Source organism: Gavialis gangeticus, unplaced genomic scaffold, assembly GCF_001723915.1.
Source record: "Gavialis gangeticus isolate Ggan-Ray unplaced genomic scaffold, GavGan_comp1, whole genome shotgun sequence".
Classification (NCBI taxonomy): domain Eukaryota; kingdom Metazoa; phylum Chordata; order Crocodylia; family Gavialidae; genus Gavialis; species Gavialis gangeticus.
The window spans coordinates 166,040,996-166,054,836 of NW_017728992.1; the positions used below are offsets into that span (position 1 = coordinate 166,040,996).

At 41.2% G+C, this 13,841-nt stretch overlaps 1 protein-coding gene across 2 annotated transcripts in view; it reads right to left on the reverse strand.

Annotated features, from left to right (window-relative positions):
- Positions 1-13,835, reverse strand: part of LRP12 (LDL receptor related protein 12) — a 109,615-nt gene extending 95,780 nt beyond the window's left edge. For both annotated transcript variants that reach the window (XM_019528057.1, XM_019528056.1), the window contains exon 1: positions 13,723-13,835. In XM_019528057.1, coding sequence (XP_019383602.1) covers positions 13,723-13,792 — 70 coding nt within the window. In that variant the 5' untranslated portion in view covers positions 13,793-13,835. The remainder of the gene's footprint in view (positions 1-13,722) is intronic.
- Between the last annotated feature and the right edge of the window lie 6 nt (positions 13,836-13,841).

The window sequence follows — 13,841 nt, forward strand, 5'->3', positions numbered from 1 at the left end:
GAGAGCACTCCCCGCCCCCAAATTGGCTCTGCTGGCACTTCCGCCACTGCGCCAATGACACACTTGGCCGCTGGGGGACCCTCCTGGTCATGCTCCTCCCTTCCCCTGACTCAGGAGGCACCAGCCACCCATGTCTATCCAGGTTCATCTTAAGCTGATTTGGGCACTTTGAAAGCAGTTCACAATCACTGAATTTCTGCTGTGTTACAGAATTGAACTAGTTTCTGATCACTTACACATAAACATGTATAACATCCATCCCTGGCCAAAAAGAATTCCTTCACAAAGCTGATCAAGAGGCATTTTAGTAAATGGATGCAAAAAGGGATCTTAAGTAAAAATGGACAATTCGACCTAACTGATATAAAAGGAGAGAGCATGAGAAAGAGACAGGCAGAAAAAATGGCAAAGCTGATTCTAGTGTTGCATAACCAACAGCTGACTGTTGTATCACTGCCCTCATCAAAACCTGCTACATCATCCCTGTTCCCAGAGGAGGGTTTGTCCTAAGCAGCTCTCACCAATGGGCTCAAATCAAATTGCTTGGAGCAGCTGCTTCTTTTAACAATGGCTTCCCGATTCAAAGGGAGAACAACCAGGGGAAGGGAGGAGAAAGGACCTGCAACACTGAAGGGGAAAGGGGAACCACACAGCTACTACTGTGCTACTATTTACACTAAACCAAGTTGGAAAGCAGAGGCAGCAATGAAACTTTAAGCATAGAAAAATTTCTATCCTTCCTCCCTGTTCCCCCTCAACTACTTTTCAGTTCCAATAAGAAAGCCTTAAATTTATCCCATCTTCCACCAGAAGTCCCTATTCTGACAATATTTAGAAGCTTTAGGACACTGTTGTTTTCCATCCACCTGCTTCCAGCCAAACGGATCACTATACAACAGGCACCCCACCATCCTTCAGAGCATTACCTAGCTAATATGTACATCTGTCACGTGCTAGCAATGACAGGTGCTCTCATACTATGCACGCACACACACAGAAAATTAGACAAAACTAGGGAATAGGGTTCATAAATGAGCTTTATTCTTGGCTCCAGATTCCTGCATAGCTTTGGAAAATCCATTTAAATTTTTCTATGTGCAAGATATGAGTAATATTTTATAGCATGGCAAGAGATTTCATTAAGATTTGTATACTTTAAAAGAAACACAGGTCACATGCAATACAAGAGTCTAGAGCTACTGTACAAAATAGCAAATTATACAGAAAACATCCCTTGAGAGTATTTTTACCAGCATGTAATATTTATAAATTACAGTAGATTTGTAAGCTAATTAGGTTAGTGTCCTTTCAGGATAAACACATTTTTTAAGCAGTTCTGTACCAAAACTAATAACTGGTTTATGAAAAAGGTCTTGGGGGGGGGGGGCAGATAAGAATACTACAGGTAATAAGGAAAGAGGAACATTTTAAGAACAAACAACAGCTGTTGGGTGGGACACTCCAATATGCAGTCAGCGCATAAAAGAAAATAATCAATGTTACAGCAGTGGTTGAAGAATATTTTAGAAGTCAGATTGGGAATGTGGCAAAATGTTCCCTTAGTTTCATTTACTGCGCTTGAGAGTCAGCTGTATTCTATGGGGTATAGTTTCTCTTCAATTTACATAAAAAGCTTTACTACACTTCTGCACCGATTAAAGTAGATTACAGCTCCTACAATTCCTTACAGGAAATTCTGTCTAATGAACAGTAATAAACCACAGTTTAAGGGCACTGGTTTTTCCCAGCAATTGCTATTTGACAGGAAGATACTAGGGCTGTGCAAAGCTTCAGGTACCAGTTCGATTTGGAGGAAATTCAGCCTGATTCAGTGGCCAAATCCCTGAGTCCGAATCGAATCAGGAGACCGTTTAAAGGTCCGAATCAATTCAAAGCTCTCCGAATCGATTTGGAAAAGATTCTGGGAGCTTTGGTGACTCGGGCAGCACCTGTTCGCTGCAGCAGGTAGCTGGACCTGGACTTCATGCTGGTAAGTAGGGGGTGGGGGAGCAGGGAAACCACTGCCAGGCCCCATCCTCTGCCTGCTCCCCCAGACCCCTGGGCGCCTCCCAGCCCCCCTCATGGCTGCCCCACTCATCCCCAGCTCCCAGCCCTTTAAAAAAAAAGGCCCAACTCACCAGCTGCTGCCAGGTGGTAAGGGGGGAAATCCCCACAGCCCCCCACCACATGGGGGCTCTGCCATGAGCCCCCGACCCCCATCCGCTCTCCCAGTCCCCCCCCACCCATAGCTGTTCCACCAGCCCAAGCTCCCGGCCCTTTAGAACAAAAAACCTGACACATCGGCTGCTGAAGCAGCCATCAGGGTTTCTAGGGGCTCGTGGAAAAGCCCCCCTACACAGCATGGGACAGCAGGGATTGCCCCTTGCCTGGCAGCAGCCGGTGAGTGGGGGCTATTTTATTTATTTATTTATTTTTTAAAGAGCCAAGAGCTGGGGCAGGTGGGGCAGCCATCAGGGCAGGCTGGGAGAGCAGGCAGGGGATGGGGGCTCGTGGCAGAGCCCTCCATGTGGCATGGGGCAGCAGGACGCAGCAGGAATTGCTCCCCACCTGGCAGCAGCCGGTGAGTGCGGCCTTCTTTTTTTAAAAGAGCCAGGAGCTGGAAGAGCGTGCAAGGTAGCCATTGAGAGCAGTTGGGGGATAGGGCTGAATCTCCAAATCAGATTTGGCTGAACTGATTCGGGACAGTGATTTGAATCACCGAATCAAATCACTGTTCCCCGAATCAGCCTAATCCAAATCTGAAGCAAATACTAGCAGGCCTAGAAGATACCACTTTGAGAACTATGGTTTTTAGGGAAAAAAATAAAAAGGGAATTTGAAGCATTAATGAAAAAAAAAAAGATAAACCATGAGAATTCAAATTCCCCCTCTTATTGACAATAAAATTTATTTGAGATTAACAAGTAGCTTTAGGTAGATCTACTTTTTAAAATCTCAAGGACAAATGTTCACATTGTCGTATGTGTTACAGTCTTACAACAACATTTACTTTTTGCAAATAAAATATTCAAATTACTCTCTAGATCAACATTAAGAGATTCATCTTTCAACATACATGTATACCACTGAAATATATTCACAGACTGAACACGTTTAGCATCAAGTAACTTGATTATCAATTTAGCTATCACCATAAGTGCTGGAGCAGCTGATCTTTTATAAGCCCTTTATGTCCATCCTTGTGGATCAGACCCCAGCAAACAGGCTTGCTGCCATCTAAAATAAAAAGAACGGTACACGTTTGTTTGCTTTTTCTCCTAAGCAAACTGAATCATATATGGGCAATATGGACCAGACCTTTCACTATCAATGATGACAGGAATGAATGACATACAACCCAAGTGTCATCTGCAATATAATGTGGCATAATTTTATTTATATTGTTGAGTAGTAAAAACCTAACTATCACAACTGGAATTTTTGTAAAATGATTTCTGGACTGATAATCATCTTAATGAATTCCGTATAAACATATAAAGTTGATTTCCTCAAAGTCACAACAGTTCAGATGCACTGATTTTACCACTGCTTCAAGAGCAGTCCATTTTGACCTAACTTTTGTTCTCACTAATGGCAAAAGTTCCATTGACTAAAATGAAGCAGCATTAAGTCAAGCCAGAGCACTGTTGAGACTCCCACCCCTCTTTTTGGGACAAATGAAGCTTGATTCATATAGGCAATATATACAGGCACTAATATAGCAAAGCAACATACATCTTAGAAATATCTAATATTTATGTTATCACTGTGTTTGCCAATATTAACACAGCAGCATTTGAATCAGGTCCTTGTTGAACATCCAATGTCCAGAAAATTCACTGGGGGAAAATTCACCCTTCCTCAGGCACAGGAGAATGCAAAGATTTGAGGAAGGGTGAGTATGCCTGAAAGATTGCAAATACAGAATTTTTTTTGCAAATATCTAGTTGGTCTAATAAAAGATATCACATCACCTCTGCCACGAGTTCTGATTAGTAATTAACAGGGAAGCTCCAACCTTGTTTTGCAAAAAAACGTCAATCCTATCTGACAAGTATTGCTGCCAAAGTGGAGCATTTCAGATTATATAAGGGTGACAAGCCATAAAAGGACTGCTGCAATGGTTGGGTGGCCATCGCTGAAGATGTCCAGGTGAGGAAATGCACCTGAGAGCAGAGAATGAGCAAATTAAGCTTTACTGTACCAGTTTTTAGGGCAAAAACAAAAGGTAGTAAAAACATGTCTCCAAATTTTACTAGTAAAAAGTAGTATATTTGTTCCTAAACCTCTCTATTTTATTGAATTCTACTAAAACACACCACCTTTGTTCAGACAAATTAACAGAAAAGAGTGAATCTGTTCTATCAACTGCATTCTCTTGAAAAATGAAATATCAATTATAATTAGCTGAAATTAACAAGAGCTTTCCAAATATGAAAAAGGAAGTAAGACAGAACCATAACGGTGAAAATTTACACTGCAAAACACTAATACTTTCATATAAATAGCTCCAACTCTTTCTAAAATATGCCTCCTTGTTCCTAATACCTTATGACCAAACTTCAAGGAATTGTCCCACAACTTGTCAGTACTCGAATTCACATACCTTAAAGTAAATGCTTTATAATGTCCTTACGCACTCACACTTTTTTGGAAGGCAATAGACTTAATCTGCTTTGGCTTATAAAGCTATTCCAAATGTCTCCAATTTACCACCTCTGAAAAATAGAGTAATGTTTACAATTACTATGTAACTTAACTATACACACCTTTGGAACTGTGCAAGTTTATTTCAGATCTAGATGCCTTTACTGTTTTATTGCTGACTATACTGCAAATTTTATTTACATTTTTTCACAGACAAATGTTATGCAACACCATAACAAGTTACAGTGAAGTTTCTGTTCAGATTCAATTTAGGATTTTGGAACCAAGCAGGCTAATCTTGGTTTAATTTTTATTCTTTTTAAATTGACTCTTCATGTTTTTCAAATAGTGCTGTATTTTCAAATACAGCTGTATTAATACAATGGATCTCTTTGAGCTCCTGTCCACACTGTGGCTGAGAGGGTCCAAAACAGCAGAGAGAAAATCCACGCCACCACCCTCCAAAAAAAAAAAAAAAACCCAACCCCAAAACCCTATTCAACCTGCCTTCATCCATGCTTTTAATTTTAATTGCAACAAAGGAAGCAGGAAAGAAGGGAAAGTCCCTTCAAGGCTGGGACTAAAGTTAAATGGTGTACATACTACAGCATTACAGTAGCGATCACAAGGCACAGAAAAAACAGTTTCAATTGCGGAGAGAAGCAACATGGAGGCCAAGGCAGCTGCGTCCTCAAGCAGGAGATATGCCTAGCAACTAATGCAATGAGAGACAGACTGACGAATTTTCTTGAGCTTGTGTGTTGGAAAGCAATAAGGGCTAATAATGTAGCCATGGGGAGATCCGGATTTGGGTCACAAAAACATCTGCGAGTCACAGCTTGCTTATCCACTTAGCATAGTGAGCAAGGGTCAAGAGTCTGGATACAAGTTTTGACCCATCTCCTTCCCAATTAGTATGTGAGAATACAGTGGAGTCACATCTTAAGTGCATTTAACTTGCGCGAATTCAGCTATACGCACTCAGCTGCTGGGGCTGGCCGCCAGGTGCCGGCCAGGGCACGGAGCGTACTGCGGTGCTGCGTGGTACTGCCTGCACACGTCGGCATGGCTGGGGGGTGGCAGCTTGCTCACGCTCAGCTGGCTGCCCTGGCAAGATGAGGTGGCAGAGGACAAGAGGAGTGAGGAGGACGTGCGGCAGAGGACGAGAGGGGTGAGGAGGACATGCGGAGCAGCAGCGGCAGGTTGTCCTGCCACCGCCGCCACTCCGTTGTAGGTGCAGCTGTTGCACTGCACGCACAGGCTAGGATTTTCAAGGTAATTTTGACTATATGCGATTTTTGCCTTACGTACTGACTTCAGAACATAACCCCTGCATAAGATGCGAGTGTACTGTACACAACATCCTCAGTCTTCCAAGCTCTGGCACCTGATACTTACTTCCTCACTATCTTTCCCACTCATCCCCCGACACACTAACTTAGGGAAGACACCAGTACATTCCTTCTACCTTTCACCTCCTTAAAAAAAGGATGAGTAATACCCAAATCCATTTTTTCTTCTTCCTTTTAATACAGGATGCCAGTTCCATGCCTCCCCTCTATCCCCCACCAGAAGGCAGCACACTTGCGCATTCTCTATAAATCCTTCCCAACCTTTCATTTCCTGGCACCACAGATTTTATACATATTTTGTGAACTGGCTCTGTCCAGGACAATTAATTAAACCTTGGCCATGGCATTAGTTGCTCTTTAAGTATCAACAGACAAAGTGTACTTGGGAAAAGGAGAGACACAGTCGCTTGAACAGAGACATCTTCCCTAATTGAACCCGCAATACAATTCAATCCCACAATGCAGCCTCCAGCTGCACAGTGCTGTGATCCAAAGGCACATGAAATGATTTTACATTTCCCAAATGACATGCTCTGAAACACCCTTTACACATATTCAGCATTAATCACACTTACTTCTGTATGCCATTACAAATTTGAAATGTTTTATTTCCAAACTTGTGATAAACAACTGATCCATTACAAAAGATTCTTCATAATAGCAATGTTTGCTTTCTTTGTATCCAGTTAAAGATATTTTGTTTAGTTTTTAGGCAAACAGCCTGTTGTATGATTCAGCATGCCAAGCACATATACAGGGAAGGATAAGTGAAGAACTAGACCTGGTAGCAATATTATGAACACACCTTGTAAATTAAGTCACTACGATGTGACAATTATTGTAACTAATGCAAAGAGATAGTTAAACCTATTTTAACTATTTAAATAATTATTGAGAGATATATATAAGCTATAAGTAAATCTTACTTATTCCATTATTATTAGATCCGCTGATTATGGAAAAGTGGGAGGAGATCAATTATTACTTTCTTCCACCTGATTCTTTCAAAAAAGAAAATGAAAAGCTCCTCCCAGAGGAATTCGGTCATGGAAATTATATAGCTGACCAACAACATTGCCATGAGGCCAGGAGAGGCTAAAGGCTACAACTAGTCTGAATGAACCATGTGAGAAATAGCTGGTGGATTCCCATATACTGTTTAGGGTGTAGAATGCACAGGAAAGATTTTTATCAGTGTATTCAAATTTATTTTGGATAAAGATCGACAAGCTTAAGGATATAAACAAGACTACCTGCTTTTTCTATACAAAGCAGAGTATAACGCTTTTACTGCTAAGATCTATTCTGAAATACAGAATTTCAGTTTCCAATCATGTCTTTTAGAAAAGTATTCATATGGTAAAAGTAAAAAGGCTACATTTTAAGAGACAACATTTCAAGCTTCAAATATTTCACATTGGTATAAGTCATTAAGGGAAGGGTAGGCTCATATGAATTTCTACATTAGGAAAATAAAAGATATGGGACTATTAAACTCATGATACTATAGCTTCTTGTACTGTACACTTTGACATAAGATGTACATCAGCCTTACTAAAGACCTTACTACAATCTTTCACTGTATGTCAGACTATGTACTACCTACTAGAGCTCTAACTCTACTGACCTGTACCAGCAGCTGACATAAGAACTCTGTCCTACACTGTTGCCTAGAGAAAACCTGACCCTTGTTAATTTGCTTGGTTTGTGAATTATCTATTAGACTAAAAAGGGTATCAATTGTCTTCCAAACCAGAGCCAATGACACTAAGGTAACACAGATCAGATCATATTCCTGTAGACATTTCAGGCATATTTCTACCATAATATAAACACTAGCAATGCTTTTGATAAAGCATGTTAGATTTCTTTTGTTGCTTTGCTGCTAACTTGTAGCTAGTTTTTAAAATGAATAAGGGAAGCTCTCTTATACTCCAAATAAATTTAAACTACAAGAAGCATCTGGAAAAGTACTGACAAGAGTCACAAGACACCTTTAGTGCCACAAAAGCACAGCGTGATGATTTGTGTTACTGAACCAAATATGCTAGTTTGAATATTTTTAGAAAAAAATGTATCAACACCTAATAGCCTAGTCCCCTTCAGCTTTTACCCTTATCTGCCCTTTATCTCTTAATATACCAGGCAAGAGGTCATGGTAAGCCACAGAGGTCACACATTTAAACTCAGGACTTCTACAGTGTTTCAAGTTTGCACCACCACCAACACAAAAAATCCTAAATAAAGGTTTACTGCTTTAAGAGATTCCTGACACAGATATTCAGGCTTAATAACATCATAAAGTACTAAAATGCATGTCTTCCCCAGTGATGACAGCAAAGCAAGTGCAAAGACAAAAAACTGTCCAATATTTTCTGAGTTAAACAGCCAAGTGTACAGGCATGTAATAGTACCAATACCAAAAAGCTACTGCTCATTTAGATTCAAGTTATGAACACCACTAAGTGTTGACTTTTCTTCTGCCAATGACTCATCTTTGAACCCTAAAAGCCTTCTGGCTCAGATGCAAAGTTATTATGGTTTACTAACTTATTGCTGATGTGGTAACAGACAAGCTTAGACATAAGCCACAGCCAAGGTACATTTCAACTGCAGATTGTTTTTCTTTTAAAGACTACTTCCAGAGAGGAGTTCTTCATGAAAGTAATTGGGAAGTCTTGTTATGAATAAATTTTTTTGAACTCATAAGTCTCAACTAAAGAGATGAAAAACACTCTCTAAGGGGACTACTACCAAAGACATGTATTTAGTTAAAAGCATAGAAGGTATCACTCTTTTACACTACCACAAAGAAAAGATAAGTAATATAACAACAAAAAGTTGCATGATAAATCCAAATCCAAACTTCTACTTCAGAATGCTATAAAACTAGGACCAAGACAAGTTTACTTAGCTTAAACACATTTGTACTGGTCTCTCGCTAACTTCATTTTCAATGCTATTTCCACATATTTTGGAAGCTGCTATCTAGTAAACTGCTACATACAGGAATCGATGTTTCATATCATTTCAAGTGCATGAGATTATGAGTTTTCTTGCTTTAGAACATTGTTCACAAATGTAAATGGAAAACAACAGAGGTGGTAATAAGAATGACTATTTTTTTTTTTACGATTAAAATCCAGTATCTCTGGACCCTAACCAACCACCTAAAACCCAGCAAAAAATTATAGTAGAACAAACAAAAACAGGAAAAAAAAAGTACTTGCATAATATCAAATCTTCCCCTTTTTCAACCCTGTGCAAAACAGTTAACTAGTAAACTAGTACACACCCATGGATAAGTAATGCAAGTAAGAATTCAGAAGAAAGTAGACACCTGGAATTTATTAACACTGGATACAGACAGAGTAAGGCTGTCTGGTGTATTAGATAGACACCTGCCTACGTGCTCCTTACAGCCACTAACCCACAGAGGACAGACTTCAACACAGTGGTTCTCAACCTTTTTTAGACTTCAAGCACCTCTCAGAAAATGCCAGCTCTCAGCTTCCACTCAGTTCTTGACTATGGAAAAATAAGAGCAATTTTTTTGTTGCAAAGAATTCAGAAAACCAGCAACAGGTCAAAGTTTCTGGCACTATGTATTCCTCCTTGAAATCTCTGGGTTTATCTTGTGAATCGTGTGTAGGTGCTTACACACAACTGCTAATGTTGTGAGGCAGTTAAAAAGATCTCATGGCACCCTGTTAAGAATCACTGTTTTAGAAGTTCTTCCCTCCCCCAACAAATGACAGGGGGTCAGCAGGCCTCGTCTGCTCTGCTATAAGTACAGGACCAGGTGCCCTTTTACTCATCTCTAGCAACTGCTGCTCTTCTCCTGTTGGACATCACCAAAGTAAACTACATCCCAGTTACAAACTTTTTGAAAGCATCAAGTCTAGAAACAGATTTTTTTTTTAAATGAAAGCTAGGATTAATCCTATGAGCATAGGAGTTGGGGATGAAGGATATTGTGACTATCCTTGAGCTAGCCCTAACCATGACTTTGAACAGCAAGTTACATATATGACTCCTTGAAAAGAAGACTGTGATAGATCTTTAACACATTGGGACATTCTGTGATAACAGACACTATAGTGCATATGAATATGTTGATATATGCTCAAAGTTAGATAGTTTTATTTTCAAGGAACACAAAAACAAGTCTGATATATTGGTTTTAATACTTTCGTAAAACGTCTTTCCAAAAATGACAAATATGGAGAAGCCTATATTTATTAAGTAAATGATGCTCTTATTATGCAGATATCACTAAAAGCTGATATTTGAGAATCTGAGGTAAGTGTGTAGCAGTGTATTCAGCAGAACTATTTCACTGGAAGATTCTGTTCTGGCTTGAGTTAACTGAAGAGAATTAATGTGTCTTTAGAAAATTAACTAAGATGGGCTAACAAAGTCCTACTTATTCACATAGTTAAAAATGATAGAATCAGCCAAGTGAATAAGTATTTAATCTTTCCCTCGCATTATAAGTTAAACAGCAGGTAAAATTTGTGTCTGGTATTTGCATGGCAATATTGTAAGACTGAAGAAAAGAATTAGTTGTTACCAATAATTTAAATAACCTTATCATAAAATCAAGTCACCCTTGATTCTTTACCGCTTAGACTTGAAATGCTACCATCAAATGTCTTAAATCTCAGAGCTGTATAATATTGTCTCTCTTACTGGAATTTATTTTCTTAGCCAACAGAGATTGCAAACATGGTACCAACATTCACTAGTCCCAGCACTTGGTACCTGCCTCAGGTGTCTACCCTCAATCTATTTCAATGATAACATCATACTAGCACGAATATTCTCCCTTTGATGCTCTAACAACTGTTGATATTAAAGTAGGTTACACAAACACAAAAGGAGAATACCCTACTGAACCTTAAGGTGAACTACTATTAACAGTACAGGGCATCACAGAATTCCATAACAATTTCCTGATCCATGGGCTATCATTATGGAAACAAACTTCAAATGGATGTATTAGTTGGTATAATTCATAAGGAAAAAAGTTATAATCTAGAAGTCAGCAGAAAACATGAATGCACAGATTTCAAACCATGTCTCATATCAAGCCTCCTCTAGCTTTTTCATTCTGAAAGCCACTTCGAAGACATCTTTCCATAGCCCAACTTGCATTCTAAAACCCCAGTCCCAGCTTGGTTCTCAGAAAACTGCACTCTCTCCCACTAGTAAGGCTTCTACATGACGTGGCCTCTAAAATGCTAACAGGCAAACAGAAAACTATAGTAAAAGAATGCTACAAGTGAATCTTAAATTCATGTAAGTTGATGTTTAACAAGCAAACAAGCACAAGAGACTCAATTTCAAGTTTCCCACTTGAGCATTCAACTGTGCTTTGAAGAACCAGGTGCCCAGCCTGAGAACAAATCCCATTTCTCAAAATCGTGTTTTTAAAGAATTTTTTTCAGATAGGATTTTTTTTTTTTAAATCTGCCACCCTTGTGACATACAGGAAGGTCTTTGGTCTTCCTAAGACCACTTCAAAGTTACCCACACATAAGAGAGACAATCATGGATTTCTCACTCAGATCAAGACTTCCCATTTACTTTATTAGGAGTTTTGTTATGCCAAAAACGCAATACGAAACCAGTACTAAACCCTAAGTATCCCTATCTACAGGCACTCATAACACTGAATTGTTTCACACATCAGTGCCCCATCCTTAATTTTCTAAAATTCTGACTGAGTACTAAAGGAGGGAGGGAAGTATCCATCATTGACAAAAGGGAGCACATCAAGTCCTAACTACTGAAACTCCTAAAATTAATTCAAATTTTTCTTTAATAAAATGTATATAGTCTTTATAGTTATAAACCTTAGTATGGAAACCAAATGCAGTATAGTACCTGAAAGACAGACAATTTAAGTACCCCTGCTGCTACCCAAAGCCTTACCAACCATTGTGTTAACAACAAGTACCACAATGAAACTTACAAGATTCTAGTCACTTTCAGTGCTGCTGTTCAGAACCCTGGCAGCAAAGAAATTGTCCTTGTTAATTTATATTTGTTCCGTTTGGGAAAGTTACAGGCAACAGTAGATGGAAGCACCTCAGTTATTTACTGGGGAAAACAACCCATCCTACCCTCTCCCTCCCATGAAAAAGAGGTTAGGGAGTAGACTATGATAAACATATTCCCCCTTGCAGCATCTGGAAGACTAAGAGATAGAGGTAAGGCTGAATAGTTGAATCTAATTTTCTTCAAGGAAGGAACTGAGGATTCAGAAGATTTTGATAGTGTTTTCCCTTCCAGCAGTGAGGTGGAACTGTGTATAGCAGACATTTAGTAACCAAAGCCTGATTTAGGATTGCTCAAGAAAAGCAAAACCCCACTCTGGTAGAATCTCAACACTGTCTCTCTTCCTGACAGTGGAAGTGGCAGATGGGGTTGGGTTTCCCAGGGAGCCTGGGAGGCCTAATTTCTCTCTGACTACAGGTCCTTGATATATTTTGCAAAATGTACATTAAACTTTACATGCGTCATCCAAGGTGATTTTAAGTATGAGTTGCAGCTGACATCTGACAAAAAGAGTACATTTGATCTTATAATGAAAGTGCTAAGAAATACTATACATAAATGGCATCAGCAAGCTCTATTCAAAACTATTTTAGGTTATGTTGAGTCAAGGATACCAAGACTATTAATGTTCTTTTTATTCTATGGTGACAGTGTATATGTGGGCATATATACAAGCACTTCTTAAAAATAAGGCCAGTGCCTGGCATGAAAATTAGAGCTCACAATACATTCTATAAAAGCAGATGTTTACTTCCAGAGTCCCTGGAGCCAAAATTTTCCTACCACTTCCTGCTGTAACATAAACCAGCCTTCTCCCACTTGTGGCTTTGTTCAGTTTGCAATGATGACATACCGAAGCCCACAGACCAAACCAACCAGCTTAGGCTCAATTCATGCTCCTTTACCTTAAACACCAATGTGCCTACAAGACTGGGCCCTCACCTGAACACACTTGCTGAAATCCAACCTGTGTGCGTAAAACCAGGGGCTTTTTTCTCATCAGAGGTCTGCACACCCCTCTGGTGATACACCCTTGTACGATGCCAGAGCAAGTGCTAGACATGCTGCGCGGGCCAGCAAACAACCCATTTCCAACTTACAGCAACATGACTCTACGCGGGGTCATGCTGGCCTCAGTGGGGTTTCCCTGGCCTGGCACCGACACTCCTGGAAGAGTCACGCTGGCCTCCGCATGACTACCCCAGTACAGCCAGTGTGACCCCTTCAGGGTAGCCATGCAGAGGCCAGCATGACCCCTTCAGACTCCCCCGGCCTGTCACGGACGCTCCTGAAGGGGTCATGCCGGCCTCCCCGGGGCCACCCCGGCCTGGCACAGACACTCCTGAAGCGGGTCCAGGCCTTTAGGCCTGCGGCGCTCATGGCCCCCCAGCAGGTCCCGGCTCAGGCAGAGGCCCAGTGGCAGGACACAAGGCGGCAGCCTCGGCAGGGGCAGGACGGAGCCTCGCTTTGTGCCGGGGCGGCCCATTGTCCCGCCGCTTCCCGGGGACGGAGACCGGAGCCGCTCGGCCCAGGGCTCGGCACAAAGAGGCCGAGGCGGCGCCCCCGCTGACACCTCGCCTGGGGCCGGGCTGCCCCGCGGGGGCGTTCACACAACTCCGGAGTTGGCGGCGGGGGCGGCACGAGGGGGGCTCGGACCTACCGCAGCAGGAGCAGGCGAGGAGCAGGAGCAGCGCCGACCTCCAAGCCGCGGCGCCCCGCCGAGAAGCCATCCCCCCGCCAGGCCGGGGCCCGGTCTGCGGGAGCGGGCGGGGGGCGCTC